The sequence below is a fragment of the Lachnellula hyalina genome (genome assembly GCF_007821495.1).
Source record: "Lachnellula hyalina strain CBS 185.66 chromosome Unknown contig00207, whole genome shotgun sequence".
Lineage (NCBI taxonomy): Eukaryota > Fungi > Ascomycota > Leotiomycetes > Helotiales > Lachnaceae > Lachnellula > Lachnellula hyalina.
In genome coordinates, this window is record NW_022157321.1 from 1 (window position 1) to 19,783 (window position 19,783).

The 19,783-nt window shown below is 48.7% G+C and overlaps 9 protein-coding genes across 9 annotated transcripts; 5 read left to right on the plus strand and 4 right to left on the minus strand.

Annotated features, from left to right (window-relative positions):
• Positions 1–801, minus strand: MRPL2 (54S ribosomal protein, mitochondrial; the record flags this gene model as incomplete). The annotated part of the gene is made up of 2 exons (XM_031153430.1): positions 1–468; positions 588–801. Coding segments are annotated over 2 exons (682 nt in total), but the record flags the coding sequence as incomplete, so codon positions are not given.
• A 281-nt stretch (positions 802–1,082) lies between these two features.
• lcl2 (Long chronological lifespan protein) lies at positions 1,083–1,532 on the plus strand (the record flags this gene model as incomplete). Its single annotated transcript, XM_031153431.1, has 2 exons — positions 1,083–1,181; positions 1,260–1,532. The coding sequence occupies 2 exons, from the start codon at positions 1,083–1,085 to the stop codon at positions 1,530–1,532; spliced, it is 372 nt and encodes a 123-aa protein (XP_031001843.1).
• Positions 1,533–1,804: 272 nt separating this feature from the next.
• gus1_1 (putative glutamate--tRNA ligase, cytoplasmic) lies at positions 1,805–3,728 on the minus strand (the record flags this gene model as incomplete). The annotated part of the gene is made up of 2 exons (XM_031153432.1): positions 1,805–3,287; positions 3,337–3,728. The coding sequence occupies 2 exons, from the start codon at positions 3,726–3,728 to the stop codon at positions 1,805–1,807; spliced, it is 1,875 nt and encodes a 624-aa protein (XP_031001840.1).
• A 214-nt stretch (positions 3,729–3,942) lies between these two features.
• Positions 3,943–4,936, plus strand: rplA (50S ribosomal protein; the record flags this gene model as incomplete). Its single annotated transcript, XM_031153433.1, has 2 exons — positions 3,943–4,226; positions 4,276–4,936. 2 exons carry the CDS (start codon positions 3,943–3,945, stop codon positions 4,934–4,936), a joined length of 945 nt encoding a protein of 314 aa, XP_031001841.1.
• Positions 4,937–5,028: 92 nt separating this feature from the next.
• cog2 (Conserved oligomeric Golgi complex subunit) lies at positions 5,029–5,895 on the minus strand (the record flags this gene model as incomplete). The annotated part of the gene is made up of 1 exon (XM_031153434.1): positions 5,029–5,895. The coding sequence occupies one exon, from the start codon at positions 5,893–5,895 to the stop codon at positions 5,029–5,031; it is 867 nt and encodes a 288-aa protein (XP_031001839.1).
• Positions 5,896–6,490: 595 nt separating this feature from the next.
• On the plus strand, positions 6,491–8,059 carry napA_1 (AP-1-like transcription factor napA; the record flags this gene model as incomplete). Its single annotated transcript, XM_031153435.1, has 1 exon — positions 6,491–8,059. One exon carries the CDS (start codon positions 6,491–6,493, stop codon positions 8,057–8,059), a length of 1,569 nt encoding a protein of 522 aa, XP_031001836.1.
• Positions 8,060–8,827: 768 nt separating this feature from the next.
• On the plus strand, positions 8,828–9,906 carry RNY1-A (Ribonuclease T2-like 1-A; the record flags this gene model as incomplete). Its single annotated transcript, XM_031153436.1, has 3 exons — positions 8,828–8,930; positions 8,984–9,200; positions 9,255–9,906. 3 exons carry the CDS (start codon positions 8,828–8,830, stop codon positions 9,904–9,906), a joined length of 972 nt encoding a protein of 323 aa, XP_031001837.1.
• A 3,891-nt stretch (positions 9,907–13,797) lies between these two features.
• On the minus strand, positions 13,798–16,043 carry LHYA1_G008517 (putative RNA-binding protein; the record flags this gene model as incomplete). The annotated part of the gene is made up of 4 exons (XM_031153437.1): positions 13,798–14,757; positions 14,936–15,642; positions 15,760–15,817; positions 15,882–16,043. The coding sequence occupies 4 exons, from the start codon at positions 16,041–16,043 to the stop codon at positions 13,798–13,800; spliced, it is 1,887 nt and encodes a 628-aa protein (XP_031001838.1).
• Positions 16,044–19,418: 3,375 nt separating this feature from the next.
• LHYA1_G008518 (uncharacterized protein) lies at positions 19,419–19,783 on the plus strand (the record flags this gene model as incomplete). The annotated part of the gene is made up of 2 exons (XM_031153438.1): positions 19,419–19,473; positions 19,539–19,783. 2 exons carry the CDS (start codon positions 19,419–19,421, stop codon positions 19,781–19,783), a joined length of 300 nt encoding a protein of 99 aa, XP_031001835.1.

Here is a 19,783-nt window from a genome sequence, read left to right on the forward strand (position 1 = left end):
TAACCTTAACCTTGGCCCTCTCAGCCGCCCTCCCAATCTCCCAATTAGCCTCCCGATACATATATCCAGGCCTGAGTGTCAAAACCCTCCCCTCCTCGCCCCTCCTCTCCTTCCCAGAGCCCTGCTTCACACTAACAACACCCTTCTTACTCCCATCGGCGTCCACACCCCCGGCCAAATCAGTCCTGAGCTTCACCTCCACCTTGGGCGGCGTCTCCATCTGCTCAGCCACCATGTTCAACCTCCGCCTCCTCATGCTATTCCGCGGCAACGGCAGGACCTGGGCCCGCTCAAACACCACGCCAATGTACTGGCGCTTGGGGTGCGTCTCGGGGTCCTTGTAGTACTTGACGTATCCCGATTCCGTCGCGTAGATGGTGTGGTCGCGGCCCATGGCGCAATTCTCGCCGGGGAACCAGTGTGTGCCGCGTTGGCGGAAGATGATGTTGCCAGGAATGACATATTGTTCTATTTATCCATCACAATCACCTCAGCTGTTTGTTCCTCTTCGACATTTTCAATTGATGCTTGGAGTGGACGTGGAATAGAGTGGAGTAGATTAGAATAGCAAGACAGAGAAAACGAACCTCCAGATTTCTTGGCACCGAGTCTCTTTCCCGGTCCATCTTTGGCCTTATTCACAGCTCCTTGCTGGGCGTGCGATGCATGCCTCACAAACGTCAACACCGGGCTTCTGATCGCGAGTTGCGCAAAAGCATCGTTGAGACTTGAAGATTGACCGGACCGAGCGATTGAGGTGAGTGCTGCCCGTAACGGCGGCTGTAATCGTGGGAGCAGCATGGTGTTTGCTCCGCAGAGAGATGTCGTTGGAGCATGAGCTCTAGATAAAAAGTATAAATCGCCGTGCAGGGGTAGAGGTTCGGCTTAGTAAGCAGGAAATGGGTAGTGATAGCTGGCCTTCTTCTAGGACATCAATTCGATTGTTTTCAACAATAATCCCTTGGGAATTCTGGTAAAACGTAACAAGTCTTTGAAGCTTTGAGTTTCATTCCATTCACTTCACTTCAATCGTCAATTCCAACACCAGGAATTTACACACAAACCAGACAAAATCTAGAAACATGGCACGCATCACCATGCTCCCCCTCCTAGCTACCCTCCTCCTCATCTCCTCCGTCTCCGCACAATTCGATTTCTTCAACATGTTCAACAACGGCCAAGTACTTTCCCCATTCTATCTCTTTCCCCCTTCCCTCCCAAACCAATCAATCAAGCAATCACTAATACCTTCCCTCCAGCAAAACCAAGCGCAACACCGTCAAGACCCCCAAAACGTGCCCTCCGACTCCGCCTGGTACCAGCAAAACTACGACGCGGCACGCTGCACCAACTACCTATGCCCAGACACGCTCGCCTGCGTGCACTTCCCGCACCATTGCCCATGTCCGCACCCAGCGGTGGAGGAGAAGTTTGAGTTGGGCGAGGGGCGCGCTGTGTGTGTTAGTAAGGGGGGTTTTAAGGAGGGGGAGGCGGGGAGGAAGATTGAGCTAGCTAGGAAGGGGTTGATATGAATGAGGTGGATTGGTGGGGGTGTATGGTATGGCATAGTGTGGTATGTGTCGGAAGAATAGGGAGGAACTATGGATATGTGTGTATGATTGGGAGGAATGAATGAATAGGATGGAGTTTTGGGAGCATTCGGATGGGAGCGAAATAAACTATTTCAGGGACTGCAGTATAAGAGGAAGAAGGCAATCATGTATCATCACTTCGTTCATGCTAGCATCTAAGCTCATTGAGCGCAAATCACACAACATACAACTTTTATCTCTCAAAACATGACTTACTTCGTCTTCCCTGTAGGAATTCCAAATAAGACCAACCCCTTCCCTCCCTCGGCCGCTTTATCAACCCTATAATACCCCTTCCGCTCCAACTGAATAATATCATCCGCCTTCAAATCTGGGGCATTTGCATCCACCAGCGCCTCGATCTTGCTACTGCTATTCGGATTGACGAAATCCTCCCAGTTGTCGCCCTCCTCAAGCTTGTCCTTCGTCATCAGGTAGTCGAACTCGTAGACTTCAGCCTTGACGAGATCCTGGTCCTCGGATAGCCAGGTGACTTTCTTCTCGGTCTTTTTAACATCACCTTCAAGATGCAGTTCGAGCTCGAGAGCGGTGACTGGGTCGGAGCCGACAATTTTACGGACATAGGCATTACCCCAGTTCATAAGGGTAATTTCCTCGTCTTGCTTGAAGAGCTTAGCATCTTCTTGATCAAAGAGGAGGTTTTTGCTGTATGCAACTTTCTTGGTTCCCACAGCCGGGTTTTTGTTGTGTTTAGGCTTATCTTCGGTGTATGGCTTCTCTGGCCCGTTGAGAACAGTTGCTTTGACAGCGTTGATAGCGTCGACTGACGTGTGGCGGGGTGCGATCGGGTCGATTTCTTTCTTGTTGGAAGCCCAGAAATTGGTCCAGTCCATTACAACGATGTTTCGACTAGGTCCTTGCTTGAGGATGAAATCTCGAAGCGCGGGAATGGTCATGCCTCGTCTTCGGACACCACGAATGGTAGGCATTCGAGGGTCATCCCATCCCCAAACGGTTCCAGCGTCTACCAGCTTGGTCAATTTCCGTTTTGACAGTTCGGTCCGGATGAAGTTCATTCTTGCAAAATCCCACATATGGACCTGGCGCAGCTTCAGGGTATCGAGGAACCATTGGTATTGAGGATTGCGATCTGTGTATTCGGTTGTTCTCAGGGCATGCGTGACACCCTCGAGAGAGTCGACAATTGGGCAGGCAAAATCGTACGTAGGGTACATCTTCCAGGTATCGCCAGTCCGGTGATGAGGAATGAGGTTGCAACGATAGATAACAGGATCACGCATAGCCTTGTTGGGGTTGTCCACGGACATTTTTGCACGAATGCAGTTCTTTAGTCCGACCTCTGTTCCTGCCTTCATCTCCTCCAAAATGGCAAGATTTTGCTCAACCGACTTGTCTCGGTTCTTGCTAGCAATACCATCCATTCTCTCAGATTTCATAGTCTCCTGGTTTGTATCGTCTGCATAGGCATGACCTTCCTTGATCATACGAATGCAGTATTGGTATAGAACTTCGAGGTGGTCGCTAGTATAGCTTGTCTTGTCTGGCTTGATACCCATGAGAGCAAGATCCTCAACAATAGCATCTTGGAATTCCTGCTTCTCTTTCGAAGGGTTTGTATCGTCGAATCGGAGGAGTAGGGTGCCCTTGTAGAGTTCGTGTGCGAAGTAATCGTTAAGAAGTGCAGCTTTGGCGTGACCAATATGTAGATATCCACTTACTCAAATTAGCGCTCATTCAACTCAATGAAGTTTGAACAACTTACGATGGCTCCGGGGGAAACCTAGTAACAACTCCCTTCTCAGTATCCTGCAAAGCCATATTGTAACTCGCCCCAGCTTTGCTCAACGCCGCCTTCCTCGCCCTTTCGGCCTCATCCTTCACCTTGATTTCCTCTTGTATTTCCGGATGGGTTTGCTCGATATAAGTAAACCATCTTCCCAGGTTAACAAGAGCTCCTTTCTTCAGGAAAGCATTTGCAACCTTGTTGCTTCGAATTGTGACCCAGATTTTCGTATCAGCCTCGCCAATGGTGTATCCTTCAATATAGGTTCTCAAAGTGAGATGCTTGTCCAAGGCAATGAGATGTGGCTCAATGGCTTTGAAATCTGGGGCTGCGAGACCCGCCGCAAGTTGCGACAGCTCTTCGGTCTTCATTGTTTCGTATGTTGTGAGGAACTGAATTTGAAGAGGGGTGTTCCGATATTTTGGTGGGGGTTTTGCTTTGAGTCAACTCGCTGGTTCACCAGCTCCGAACACTTCTTCCGCTCCGAGGCGCTAGCGCTAGTCTGCGTCTGTCTCGATTGAAAGGAGCTGAAGCATTAATTATTCTACGTCTTGGATCTCGGATGAGCAGCTTCTCAACATCACAATGGCTACCGCAAGGCCATGTCTGGGTCATTTAAGCAGAACATGCTTACAGCTCACCCGATCAACGCCAACTGCCCTCCCTATCAGACTTTTCAGCACATCAACGGCAAATGCTGCGCGCGGGAAGTACACGCCTCCAATCGTCTCCAAGAAAGAAAAGGTCTTGCCTCCGAGTACAAATAAGTATATAAAGAAGGCGGTTGTGAAGAAGAAGAAGGCGAGGACGACCTATAAACAGTATGATTTGAGCAAGGAGGAGACGTTCCCATTGCTGGATGCTATGCGGTAGGAACTCACGTCTACGAAGTGGTAGGACTGTACTGATGTGTTGTAGCATTATACGAGCTTGGGAGGTAGGCCAGAAACCAACTTCTGTAAAGTACGAGTTGGCTTTGAAACTCAAATCCCAAAAGAACGGGCCAGTCGTACGAAATCGATTACGGCTTCCCCATCCAGTCAAGACGGACTTCAGAGTATGCGTTATTTGTCCGCCAGACTCAGCATATGCAGAGGCAGCGAGGGCCGCAGGCGCTGTGTTGGTTGGAGAGGATGATGTCTTTGATGCTGTCAAGGCTGGAAAGATTGAGTTCGATCGATGTCTCTGTCAGACGGACTCGTTGGCCAAGATGAACAAGTCTGGAATTGGAAGGGTGTTGGGTCCTCGAGGAATGATGCCGAGTAGCAAGTTGGGTACGGTTGTTGTGGATCCAGTCAAGACAATGAAAGATATGGTGGGAGCTACGGAGTATAGGGAGAGGATGGGTGTGGTTCGGATGGCAATTGGACAGTTGGCGTTCACTCCGGAGGAGATGTCGAGCAATTTGAAGGCTTTCATCGAGGCTGTGAAGAAGGATTTGTCACGTATCAGTGACAAAATCAACAAGGAGTTGGTGGAAGTGGTGTTGAGCTCAACGAACGGACCGGGCTTGCCTCTAAATGGAGCTTTCAAGGGGACGCATACTTCAGTTACTTCAAAAGAGTTGTCTGGGCCATAATGTACAGCTGTAGATAATAGATGTAAGATATTCCATATTGATGTCCCTGGTATATGCCTTCAACTCCAACGCTATGCTACAATGCCTATTGTCTATCGTGATTTCATCCCTTTTAGTACCTTGATCGCCTCTTCTTCCGCCCCAAAATCTCTGTAGATTCCAAGTATCTTGAGGAGTCTTGACTTCCCTTCTTCACCTGTGGAGGTAGTCTGCTTCAGCGTCGTGCTCAGGTCAAGCAGAATGGTGTTTCTGACTCGAAGCATCCGAGACTGCTGAGCTGAAATGAATGGGTGCTCTTTCCCCACACTATTTGACAAACGCTCAACGTGGAGACAATCTGTAACGAGTCGTTGAAGCTTTCTTGTGCTAGTTCCTGCGACGCCAGTCTCAACTCCAAGCTCATCATCGTCGTCCTCCTCATCCTCGCTGTCGGTCCAAGAGTCCTCATCCCCTCCATTGACAGCTCGGCCGAGAGAGGAGACCATAAGTCTGTCTTCAAGCTCCTCAAGTCGTGCATCGACCTCCAATAGCCTCCGACCCAACGCAATCTGCTTGCTCACATCCTTCTTCTCTCCTAACAATCCTTCCACCTCAACTTTCCTCTCTCTAACCTTGCCCCTCACATCCTCCACACCCCGCTTAAAACCTAATAACCCCACCCTCACATCCTCAACCTTCTCTTCCCCGCCCTTCAAATCAGAGCCTAGACTCAAAAACTGCTCATAATTGGTGTTGACAAGATCCAACAACTCCTTTGAAAGTGCTTGAGATCTTTCTCTCAGGTCAGACCGAAGATCTTCCAGGGTCTGGTGGCGCTCCGAGAGTGTAGACAGATATGCAGGCGCGTCGAAGTCTGGAGCAAGGAAGTCGCTGCGTGGTAGTGCCTCGGGGTATGGGAGGTTATCTTCGTCGTCTGAGGAGACGTCGCCTGAACCTCCTCCGAAATAGAATTTGCTCATGTTGGATTAGACACTGGGATTCTTTCTTTCTATCTTTCTTTCTGTCTTTCTTTCTCTCTTTCTTTCTCTCTTTCTTCTCTGTCCTGGCCCATCCGATGCTCCTTCAATTGTTCCTTTCTTCTCTCTCGTCACGTGCAGCTGTGTGTCTGTAATGTCCGATCTGGCGCTCGGAAAGCGGAAACGTGCTCATGCCAAGTCGTACGACTCTCTATTTCCTCTTTGGCGGAGGCTGCTTGTGCCGTGATTGGATGAATGACGTGAAGTACGTACCTTAGGGTAGCTATGGTCCGAACTCGGCTCATGGTGAAAATTTGTAGCGGGGAGGAGAGGCTAGGGAAGGGTCCACCGCCTGCATTATCTCTCGATCAGATAACCCAAGATCAAATCTACAACCTCATCCACATCTACACATTCAACTTATCAACGGCCGCTGACTGCACCGCCAAGTACTGTTTCGCCCTGTCCTTTTATCCTGTCGATAATTGACAATCGACCATTGATGCGTTGGATTTAATCCTTTCTCACGTACATAACGTGTTTTCTACCTTTCAACCCCTCGTCCTCGGTACCTAGGTTCATTTGCCTCTTGGCGAAGATGGCCTCACCTGCAGTGTCAACACCCTCGTCTGCAGGCTCTCCGCCCGCCATTGCTCCAGCACCTCCCACCCTCGCAATCAAGACCGTAAACATTTCCAATATGACGGCTCTATCTCCAGCTTCTGGTCTTGCGACACCCTCTATGATTACCAGGAAAGAATGGATCATCCCGCCACGACCAAAGCCTGGTCGCAAGCCCGCTACTGATACCCCTCCAACCAAGCGGAAGGCACAGAACAGAGCTGCACAACGTGCCTTTAGGGAGAGACGTGCTGCTAGGGTTGGGGAGTTGGAAGAACAGCTAGAGGAGACCAAAGAGGAACAGCAAAAGCGCGAAGGGGAGATGAGGAATAAGATCATACGACTTGAGGCGGATTTGGAGAGGTTCACAGGCGAGCTTCACTCGTGGAAAGTTCGCTGCGATACGCTTGATCGCATTGCGGACTATGAGAGGAAGGAGAAGGAGGCTGCCCTCGCTGAGCTGTCTTATCTTCGGAACGGGTCAAGAAATACAGGCACAGACGCTGTTCCTCTTCCGCCACGGCGCAATCGACGAAATGTTCAAAAGAATCCCGAGCCACAACGGTTTGCTTCACCTGCTCTTGATATTGAGTCGACACCTGTTGGATGTGGTGGCTGCACGTCTTCAAGTAATTGTGCGTGTGTTGATGAGGCTATGGCTATTGCTGCCTCTGGGTGTGGGAAGTGTTCGGCTGACACTCATTGCGAGTGTTTGGAAGAGACTCTCAGGCCAAATACTGGAGCTTCGGCCTCGTCGGAACTCAAAAGAGCACACTCGCCATCAGCTGAAGAGCAAGCCGAGAAACGTCGACGGCAATCTGCTCCATCTACTCCACTCGAGGTCGACTTCACTGCACAGTTCTCTTCAAAGCCAGTTGCACGTCAGCCAATTCAGGAGTCCCGTCTTCAAATATCGCGGCCACCAATAGAGTCATGTGGATTCTGTGAAGAGGGTACATATTGCGTCTGTGCCGAGGAAGCCGCCGCGAATGCTTCCAACGAACAAAACCATGAAAATCGGCTAGCTCCTCTACTCAATGAAGTCACGCCACCTCCATCAGACACCGATGTTGAGGGGATTATGATCAAGTTACCATCGATGCATCCCAACCATATGCATCGACCAGTTGCCACTCAAGCACCGTCCAACTCTTGTGCCAGCGGTCCAGGTAATTGCCAGCAATGTCAATTAGACCCCAAGTCTGCAATGTTCTGTCGTTCACTTACTGCTATGCGTGGATCTACCACGCCTAATTCAGCGTCCCCTGAAGGCTGCTGTGGTGGAAATGCTGCTGGTGGAGGATGTTGCAAGTCTGTTCCAGCGACCGCAACGTCTCACCCTCCACCAAGCTTGTCAGTTGCCGACACTTACAAGACACTCTCTACACACAAGGGCTTTGAGCAGGCGAGTGATGAGTTGGGTACATGGCTTGGGAGATTACATGCTACGCCGCCTCGTCACGAGGGAAGAGAACCGATAGAAGTTGAGGCGGCCAGTGTTATGGGGGTGTTAAAGCTATTTGACAGACGGTTCGGTAGAGGATGAGCCATAGTTGATGTTCTACGGTGTATGTTCAATGCAGATGGAGTTGTTCCTGCAACGGAGTATATAGGTTCAGCAGATTCTTATCGCTTGGCCCCAAGCGGCATGATTTTCGACAGGAAATTATATTAGCTGGTCTCCAGACTTATCTAAGCAGAGCAGAGCACTCTTGCACTTACGAGTACCAGAAGAGTTGGCTCAAATCACCCCATATATGATTAATGGAATGGGCTACAGGCGTTTTGAGGATCTGTAAATACATGTTCCAGCTGAGACACCACTCTTCAGAGTACATAAAAGGAAATGCAATAAGAAAATAAAATAAAACATAATGCAATAGCAATAGCAATATCACATTTAAGCCTCTTCTCGGGACCTTTCCGTCATCTCTACCCTCGTTTCCAAATGGACCCCGCCCACGTGCCGCGCTAGCTAACATGTCAACCTTCCTCTTGCAGCTTAGATTTCGAAATCCAACCTTTCCCATCAAGAACCAACTTCTCAGAACGTGCTTTAAATCAATGGTTCGTGGGCCTACATACATGGTTACGAGTGGACAATGTACCCCAGGGATATGAGATTTGCACAGCGCAAAGACCCGTAAGTTTGGTAACTGCCCTTTCAAGCTCCCACTTCAGAGCTTCTGATAACAATATGGGGAAGCTATATATTGCCAATTCTCCATGCCATTTTCTCTCTGCCTTTCGCATAGTGCGATTCCTTCAGTATTCAGTTGGCATTGTCTTAATTCTCTTAATATTTGAATCAAAGATGCAACTCCTCGCTGCTACAGCCGTCAGCTCAATGCTAGTCGGCGTTTCTCAAGCATCGTTGTACCCCGGACAGAGCAATTTTAACCATACGTGCGCATTGCGTATGTCTCCCTATGAAATACAGACAGGGAACTGATCTGATAATTATATCCAGAGACCCCCTTCCTATCCTGTTCCGCAAATGCGTACCCAAACATCACCGATTCGTGCTGTACCGAAACATATGGCGGGCTTGTTCTCAGCACGCAGCTCTGGAATACCTACACAGGACTCGAATCGCAAGGACAAGTTCTCCCAAAGGACTCATGGTCGTTACACGGTCTGTGGCCTGATTTCTGCAATGGATCCTATACACAATACTGTGATCTAAGGTTTGCATTTTTCCCTCCCCCCTCATTCCCATACTTATACTAACGCCCAAAAAGCCGACAATATGATCCCCTCCCCTCGCCGAACACCACAACCGGCACTCCTTCCGGAACTCCCATAAAACCCTACAACGGCAGCAGCATCTCCACATTTCTCGCGCCCTTCGGCAAATTCGACCTCCTCGCATACATGAACAAATTCTGGATAGCGCAGGCACAACCAAATGGTGATTTCTGGGGCCACGAGTTCAGCAAACACGGTACATGCTACAGTACATTCAACCTTCCATGTTACGGACCCATGTATCGCAAACACGAAGAAGTGATTGATTTCTTCGAGACCGCCATCTCCTACTACGAGACGTTGCCTACGTGGACTTGGCTCGGTGCTCAGGGCATCTATCCTTCGAACTCCACGACTTATTCTTTGATCGATTTCCAGAGCGCTTTGGTAAAGGGATTTGGCGCGCTGCCGTATATTGCTTGTTCGGGGCCGAAATATAATGCTACGGCTGCGGGTAATGGGACGCTGGATAATGGCGGTACGGTTTTGAGTGAGGTGTGGTATTATCACCATGTTTTGGGGAGGGTGCAGGCGAGACATGGGGTTCCAATTAATGCGAGTATTAATGGGGGAAGTGTAGGGAATTGTGCGAAAGCGAAGGGTGCATTGAAGTATCCAGTTAGGACGGTGGGGAGTGAGGTTTAGAAAGGGGGTGGTTTTAATGAGTTATGAGGGATGAAACATGAGTATTAAGTGATGTGTGATGATCCATGCGGTCTGATATGGGAGTATTGAATACCTTTATTTTGGAAGTAGTACTTCCATCCTTCTCTTTATTTGCTGAAATCTCTCCACAGCCTCAAGTGAAGGCAGGTGAATTTGTGATACAGCCTTGTCCGTCTTGGAACCTCTCTACAGATTGGTGGATGTCTTCAATTGCTCTCAGGTCATTCCTAGAGCTTATAAACCGTGTACTTCTCTCATGTATCACACTTCCTGCCGAGCCACAAACTCCAGCAGATAGGCTTGGCTGTCCGCCGCTGTCCCCAAATCCCCTTTTCAAACCAATGGCATTTTGAAGTTCCATCAAGCTATACATGTGCAACGGCTACTTGATCAATTCAATATGATTTTATTACTGAGAGAATGAACACCGCAGTTGAGTAGTTCGGTCCGTAAAGTAGATAGATGTGGTGGCTACCGCAGAGTTGAGAGGGAGCCAACTCATATATCGCAAGAGTCGCCGTGTCTAAGCCCTTGCAATTATTCACGAAGATTTTCACTTTCTTTCAAGACCGCAATTCTTCTAAAGAGTCTCCAGATATCGTCGCATGAGTACCTATATATCCTTATTCACTAAACAGTCAATTTTGTGCATTCACTAGCAATCCGATTACATCCTATGTGTCGAACGAAGGCTTCACTACAAACATCCACGTTTAAAAACTTATAAACTCTTTTTTTCTGTTGATAATAAGCTTTCGTGTTTTGTTTTGCCATGTCCTAACTCCGTTCCGTACGACTCGTCTACATAACCGTCCCCACGGAGCGGTCTCGGTAAAGAGGCAGGGTTAATTGTCATGCTATCGGTTCAAAATAATACCACTTCCTTAATAGCGGTGCGCATACGGCCCGAAAGTTCTTACTCGCTGCTGAACCTAATCAGGCATTCACGGCGAGTTGAATCAACCCCATCATGTCAAGAGCGGGGGATGACGATTGTATAGTCCGATATTTGCCTACTGCTTTGCTTCTATATAAGAAATAATTACTTCCTTTAAAACACAATGTTTCTATGCTATATCTTTCTGTATTGAAATCCACAACATACACACACTTACATACACCAGTTTAATCTGCTACCCAAACACCAGCATGCGTCTCCGTACCCCCACCCCCCTACTTTTCATCACCCTCCTAGCAACACTCACCACCACCACCACCACCACAACCACACCCCCCTCTTACACCACACCCTACCCCTCCAAACCCTATATCGCCTCCGTCTTCTCCACGCTCACATCCGGCAGCACCGCCTTCCTCAACTACGTCGCCCCCAATGTAACCTGGACGATCATGGGGACGCACCCCCTGGCAGGCACATACCACAACAGCACCGTCTTCGCCACCGACGCCCTGGCCCGTCTGGATAACAAGGCGAGTGCTGCGGAGCCGCTGGTGGTGCGTTTGGTTCATGTGGTGGGCGGTGGGGACGAGGAGTGGAGTGTGGAGGAACTTACTATCGATGGGGTTTTGAAGAATGGTACGTATGCATGATTACATTATGTTATTCTAACTCCTTTTCCCTCTCTTCTATAAACATGACAATCTGAATTTATATTCATTTCTTATTTCCTACTCTTACTCTTACTCTTGTTGAGAAGGAGGGTCAGTCGCATACATATGCTTATAGAGGTTTCATTTCATATGAATAGGTCTCGTGTTCAACAATACATATTCCTGGGTCACGCGCTGGGACACCAGCGGGATCATCGTCGAGGCGAGAGCGTATCTGGATTCTGCGCTTGTGACAAAGGCGATTGTGGAGAATGAGTCCGGGGTCTTCCACTATTACGATGATAGGTGGGCGCTGAAGGCTGGGCCTGTGGGGATTGGATGTCTGAATATGTGAGGGAGGGGGGTATTTGGTTTAGTAGACAAGAGGAAATATTTGGGGGCGCCTTTATTCTAAAATCTTGATTCTAGGGAGCTTTTTCGGTACATGTAATGCGAGTTTTTGGCAAAATGTCAAGTCCCAGTATTACAAGTGAAATTGCGGTGCTGGGAGAATTCGCATTAACAAGGCTGTATGTGGATGGAGACGAAAACCCATAGTACTTACCCCTTAAAACCCACCTAACACGGAAACCCCGACTACCTCACTTACCCTTATAGCTACCTCGTGTTCAGCGTCAGTAACGAGTTCCCATCCCCATCCTCTACTACACCCAACTCCAAGGACCCGGTCCCGAACCCGGTCCCTACACTCTCACATTACCAGCTACCACGACATCATTCGCTGCCCTTTCCAACACCTACACCTACACATACATGACTGGGGCGACTTAGGGAGCAAGAACTATATCATATCACATCATTCATTCTTCCTTCCTTTTGCGGGAAAGCTGATGATGATGAGGAAAGTGAGGTTCGCGAGGCAGAGGGGATACGGTGGCTGTCTGGTGTCGAGCAGATGAAAATAGAGGGGGGAGAGTGGTGTTTGTGGGTTTATGGGTTGGTGAGGGGGTTCTTGTTGCTGGGTTTGAAAGAGCAGGGTCGATTTTATGAGAGCGAGGATTAGAGTCCTTGATAGAGGTTGATATCGAGGAGGATAAATTACTAAAACAGTAAGAATGTGTAAAGGTAATCTTGTGTAGACATCCTTAATAGCTGGAATACATTACTCGGGAGATTTACCCCGAGGCAAAGCATTGTGTTTGTGTATACGGTAGTTGACATGAGATACAGATGCAGCACAGGTAATTCAATTGAATAGCTTGTATCAAAGTCATTAGTTTGGACACTTTTATGTATTGTGAAGCCAAATGGCCCACATTCATCTATCTACTACAAGCCCCCCGGCCACAACTACCAACACTCCACGCCCCACCAACGTTCAGAAATGAAAACGAAGAAATTGACTACATCGAAAAGAGAAGAAAAAAGCTGCCACTCCCCACTCCATCATCATCTTTTCATCACATGTCCATCCATCTACTAACACCTACCATCCTGTCCACCCATGTACGCGCAAAATCCAAATATGTCAAATCCACGACCTCCAGTCCAAAGAAATATGTCAAAAGGCACATAGAAGATATGAGACAACGAGAAGGTGAAATACAAAACAAGAAGTGCAGAACTATCAGAACCATGCTTGCTCAGGTCCCAGCCCAGACACCAATCCAATCCAATCCAATCCACCAGAAAGCCAGCAGATTCACTGATATCGAGATCGAGATGTTTCTGCTTGGGGATGATGTGCAGATCTGCCAACGGAAATTGTCTTTCGAAGGCTGGGAATGTTGATCGCAGGCATGCTGTATCGAGGAGATGCGCTCAATTTCGAAATCGCAGAGAACGTAGCTTCCAATGGAGGAAGCAACCAGATGACACCCCAGACCCCTACAATAAACCCCAGCTCCCGTCGCTATGCACCAAGCCAGAAACGAAAACGATTTTGTGTTGCCATTAATCCAGCGCATTGGGAATCAAATACGGGTTCGTGTCTGTCTTGCCCATCGCTCACCAATGACCCAAATATAGCCTATCCTTCCGTCCAATCCCGCATTAAAAAACTCCGCAACGATCCTATCCATCTTACTGCCAATTTCTCTCCGTTGTCATAGTGCAAAGGTGATTGTAGATTTGTGCTTTTCCGTATCCGTTTTCTCTATGCCGCCGTCCGTGCATGCCAAACAATGACCTCATAAACGCAGCGAAATATTTCCAGCCCCTGGAACAATATGATGTCTATCTTTCATTTCAACCCCGAAAGCCGTCCTGAAATATAGTGTCACATGTAGAAGAGAATCGAAACGTATGTATAATCCGTGATCAAAGGCGAACAGATAGCGCGAAATAACCATAAGAAGTTTACTGAGGAGACTTGCTCGGTGGGTTGAGCGGCGCCGACCCTCCATTTTGGCGTGCATCGCCACTCACAGACAAGTTGCCAAGACCGGAAGAAAGGAAGGCAAAGGGGTCGCTCTCTTGGTTGTTCTGGTAGAACTGGTTAGACACACCGGCAGAAGCTGGGCCGTTGTTGGCAGATTGAAAAGCAGCTTCAGCGGCGCGGCTATCGAACGGGCCTGCAGAATGAGAACCCCCAGCAGGACCACCAAAGTTGGTGTTCAAGGAAGGATAAGGGCCAGTAGAAGCCCCGAGACCAGATGGAAGAGCATATGTGCTCGGAGGACCGCCGAAGTGTTGACCACCGTACCCACCACCAGATCCAAAGCCACTAGCAGCAGATGCAAAGGGACCTGGGCCAGGCGTGCCAGCCATTGATCCTGGACCCATACCGTAGTTTGAAGGAGGATCCATTGGGGATGGATAACCAGAGTCAGCCACAACGGCAGCACCCGCACGGCTAGCGCCACATCGAAGGCAAGCGACATTTTTGGCAAAATTGTGATACCCACAGCCTTCAGATCCACATTTCCAGTCACCGGCTCGGAAAGGTACCACTCCACCACTGCCTCCCATTCTTCCACCACCGTGACCGCCCATACCTCCATGATGACCCATGTGCTGTTGTTGAGGCATCATTGGTGGTGGTCCATAGCCGTAGCCTCCACTGTAACCTCCCATTGAATCTCCGCTGGGGCCAGCGCTCATGGCAGGGAAAGAGCAGCGGAAGCATGCTGTCCTACGCTGGAAGTTTGAGAAGCCGCATGATGGGCAGGTCCAGTCTCCAGGGCGAGGTCGGTTCTTGCTAGGTGGGAATGGTGTAAGAATCTCTGCGGCGCGGTCGAGAACACGGCTGGAGGAAGGTGATACTTCAATAGCTTTTTCGTTTAGTGCACGACCATTCATGCATAAACTCTCAGCGGCCTGAAAAGGTGTTAGACAATGTCCCCGTTCAGAAAAAACTTGATGAGAGCGTGGGGTTTAAGTTGAGCAATTTTTCGTAAAGTAGGAGAACAAATTCATGGGGGGCTGAAATCACAATTTGATGACAATTACATGCTTGGCAAAATAAATCAAGATGAATGAGGGATGATGGGCTAACCTCTTCGTGGGACGAGAACACTGCGAAACCAGAACCGGTAGGTTTGTGCTGGTCAGGAGTACGTAAAGTCCAGAATGCAATTGGTCGGCCACCAAATTGCGTGAACCAGCTCTCCAGCTCAGACTGGGTAGTATCATGAGGAAGGCCTGCCATGTGAAGAACTTTGCTACGCTCTGAGAGGAAAGCTCGTACGTCAGCACGGGCATCCATTGGTCTGGTTAGAACATCAGGGTGTTCATGCGGGGGTTGCGACTTGTGAATAAGCCCCTTGAGGACTCTTGCCAATGTAACTGCTTCTTCCATAGCACGGCGAGGTGAGGCCGGTGCCAAAGCTTGCAGGTGGAATGGAAGATTGTGCTTAATCGGCGCACTGGCTTGTACTGGCTCCACTTCGAGGGCGGCACAGATATTCGAGAGCATTGAAGGTCCGAACGGGAGGGATTCAGGGTGGTGTTGCTGCCATCGTTGATATTCGGTTCTTAGATCGAAAGTTCGGGAGTGTTGGAGGTATGGCGGCAACACAACAGCTTTGTCACGGGCTTCCCGAGGAAGCTGGACTCGGAGGTCCCAGGAGTCGAGGGTGACAAAGGAGAAATCGAGGTTCTGAGAGGTGAGGTGCTCGGACGCAAACGCATCGAACCGGTTGATTGCGTCGCGGAAAGTGCCAGCATTGCGAACATGTTCCCACGTAAGTGTAGTCAAACTAGCTGCAGCAGAACAAACGTCAGTGTTGGTCCTGTTTATGTTCGAAAGGTATCAAGATTAAATCGTGGAGCTAAGCCCCCGCCCAAAAGCCTCTGCTTGATATCTTATTATTCACTTACTGCAAAGAGGAGTGATCGGTGTGTTGATGGGTTTGACAAGAACGCTTTCACGGAAAAGCTAAAGAGAACAGTCAGCATGCTATGTTTCAAGTAAATTCAAAGAATAAGTTGGCAAATCATACTTCTTGGCAGTTCGCTGCGTCGAGCAAAATCCATCCAAGCTCAATGACTTCTGCCGAATCCTTCGTGACATAGACTCCATGCTCATCACAGGTCGTAGCAACATGGATAACACAATATCTATCGAGATTGCCTTGTTGGCTCTGCGTTACGCTTGAAGCCATATTGTACAGATGTTTCGTTTATGCAAGAGCGAGCTCTAGGGGGACGTAGAGGTCAAGGTGTTGTCTTTGTAAGAGGGAGCTCCAAGATCGGGCAGCAAGGTCGAGGAGGTCGAGGTCGAGGTAGCAATGAGCAAGCAGAGAACGACTTGAGGACGACGATGGGGATAGGAAGGAATGAAAGGAGAGCAAAGAACACCTGAAGCCGTCCGTTGAAGAATTAAGTGCTGGCCCTCTTTGCTTTGCTGTGGGCGGACGACGTGAAGAAGGAAAAGGGAGGTGGAGGTGGAGCACTTTTGAGAAACAAAATTAAGCCACTAGCGCTCTCGGAATAGCTGGCATCGCATACGCCGTTAGCGATCAACAACCTTGACTTCCGTGCAAGAATGAATTACTTCTAGATGAAGTGTTTATTAATTTATTTATCTGCTTGTATTACGTTATATGTTCCCTGCATTCTACAGCCGATATGAAAAGTCACCCTGCCAGAGCATTTAAGAAGTAATCAAATCCGTTTTGGCTTTGCAGAAAATCTCTTTGCTGTCCACATCTACATACAGTGCAGTTCATCACTTCAAACTTATCCATCCAGTTTATCCGGTACCTCGTACAGGTGCTATAAAGGGGCAACATTGTTGCGTTCCATTGAATGTTTGCGACTTTGTACTTCTTAGACTGTGAACTGTCCTATACTCCATGTATAGGCTGATTGATATTCACATATCATACAGTCCCTCACCATTACAAACCAACCAATGACCCGTCGGGTTTATCCTATTATGGCTGGTCTGTACTCATGTTTGTCCCTTTCCTCTTGCAGTCTCAGTCCAGCTCGGCCGTTTATTTATTTCAACGGTCAGCCTCAGACAATCCTTATCCCATGCTGCCCCCTATTAACTTAGTCTGCCCCGTAGTTCTTGACGTGTAAAGTACAGTACTAAAGTTGGATACTTGTACCTAGCACATCTTTTTTATAGCCCCATCCGTCACCTAGCACCTCCAAATCATAATCATCATGGCAGACACAAGATGGCGCCTGCACTCTGAATCCTGTGTGACCAATGCTTCCGAGAAAAATTTGCCCAAGGCGTGCAAGCCACGAGCCCTCCCAAAGCCATGCATTCATGGTACAAGTAGAGAATGGTGGTGGCAGTACGTACCTAGGTACATTTAGTTTGGTGGCCCCTTTTGCCAGGCGCTCTCGGGCCTTCGTCTGTGTCTGTGTCTGTGTCTGTGTCTTGGATTCGATCCCGTAGCCTCCCCGCCGGCAAGGGCCCTACTCTGTACTGTAACTTGAGAGACTTCTTCCGGCCAATCGGTGCCCTGCCATGTCCGACAAGTGCAGAGGAGGCCGTTGATGAATCAGCCAACATGTCTCTCACTTCGCAAAGCTGTTCCACCAATTCCAAGCTTCCAGATTCCAATGGTCCTCTATTCGCGTAGTTTCACACTGTATCACTCGTCAGGTAGCATCGCGAGACGAATTCCCGGATCCTGCGCGCCCTCACGAGCAAGAACCGCCAATAGCTCGTCGCCGACGAAGTGCTACGGTCACGCAAAGGCAAACACGACTTCGTTCATCCTCAAGTCCCCCTCCCCTCCCCTATTATCTGGCCGTACAGGCGCGATCTTTGGTAATCCATAACCCCTTCCCAATGGTACGTTTCAGAACCTGCACCAAGGCAATGATCGCCCTCGCTTCCGGACTCACACCTTGCGCACCAGTACTTCGAAGTACTCCGTATCTTAATTTTCCGAATACATACACCCATTACGCACTTCCAATCTGCCAGTTCAAGGCAACCGGCATATGAATAATGTGGGAGAGATCCGACAGAGTATCCAAGATCCAACCGGTCACGGAGATTTGAGGACAAAAACCCTTCAAGGATGATACTAGGCTAGGTAGGAGATAGGCTTACCGCGATAGGCGCCGGGGGTTTGTGAAACAGCATAAGAACCATGATGCAGGTACAAGTTGTTTCCATGTCAACTTCCAAATGCCCAGAGTCTCTATTTCTTGAGGCCAAATCAAGATTCATGTATTTTAGATTGTGTACGGATCGGGCCGAAGGTTTTGCATCGGATCGGCCACTCGGCAATACCCAGCTTACCCAGCCGAGCCAGTGGTAGATGTAAAGGGTCTCTCTTTTGACCACAGAAGCATCTTAGAACATACATGCAGAGAGCCAAATCACACTCGAGTCTCGACGGAGCTCAATCTGGCGCTTATAATCTGTATTGATTATCCGCGGGCATAGGTTTTATCCCTATGTGGCAATAAACTTAAGCCTAGATGCTGGACCTGCGTTGAATGGATGAATGAATTCCTTTTAACGTTCTATGTGTCTAAAACTGTAGTATCATAGCGCTATGTACTTTATGTTGTCTGCGAGTAATATGGGCATGTTACACACGAAGTCGCTTTGACGAAATTCGCATTGCCTGATTAGATCAAGCACGATAAAATCCAAATATCAAAGCCAGGCACCAAAAGTTTGCTGTGCAAGATAGGAAGAGTGCTGTCCACTTCTTCGAGACGGAGAAAAATGGGCAATGGGCGCGCGCGGACATAGAACCAGTTGTTCAATTAGTTGTAGATGATTATGATAGCTCCCTCCGTCCAGAGCCTCAAGCACTAGGAGAACAAACATGTCGATACATTCCAAGCCTCCATTGGTCCTGTAACTCAACATCAACAATCATTCTCCTTGAAAGACTTCTGAGCAAGAGTAGAAATTACTGTGCGCGAGGTTGATTGAGGAAGACGTTACTAATTATGGGGCGCCTTTCCCTTATAGTTCTACCTACTCCGTGCGGCCCGTTTTGGGTTCAAATGATCCGTTTTGAACAGCGCACAACCTATTTTCCCAATCAAATGGATAGAAATAGTATTTAGACACAGCAGATCACTAAACTTTCGCCGAAAATTCTCACGGTAGAAAAAAATGGGGCTCAAATGCTTTCGACCGCACGGAGTCCCCTTTCCTACCGACGCCAAGAGGCTGTAGAGTACTTGTACTGTGCTGCGCTCTCATTGGATGAAAGCTGACAAAGCACCCTAGTGATGTGAAGTGGAGTGGCAGATTTCCTTAACGCCTACGGAGGTACGGTGTTTATACAGCCTTCTCCACAAGCCGCCACCCAAAGAAGCCCAAGGAAGAGTTTGAGGGTTCATAATTGGCGGCCTCTTTTGTGGAGAAGTACTTAAACAATGTAGAAGCGGAGCTGGGAGTTGATAATACAAATATACCCGAGGTTCCAAGACCCCTCTCCTCCCCCGCTCCTCGTAAATCCATCACCTTTTAACAAACTCAACACCACAAAATCGCTATACAATATTCAAACCACCAAACAAAATACTACCAAATTCCTACCATGCCTGCCACCGCTACCGTCCTGTACCCTGCTGGTCCCAGCTTGAACCTCGACTGTTTGTACCCCTCTAATGTCACCTGATTCGATATGTGGAGAATGCTATGCTAATATGCAATCAAGATTATCTCACCTCCCATATGCCCATGGTTGTGAAGCTATGGGGTGAATTCGGGCTGACGGGTTACACGATCAGCAAGCCCACTGACGGGCCATATCAGCTTCTATGCGTTTTGAACTTCAACAGCCTTGAGGGGTTCCAGAAGGCTGCCAGCTCCCCTGCTGCTAAGACTGTTATGGGCGACATCACCAACTATACTACTGCGGAGGCTGTCATCTCTTTCGGAGAAGTTGTTGGCAGCGGGTGA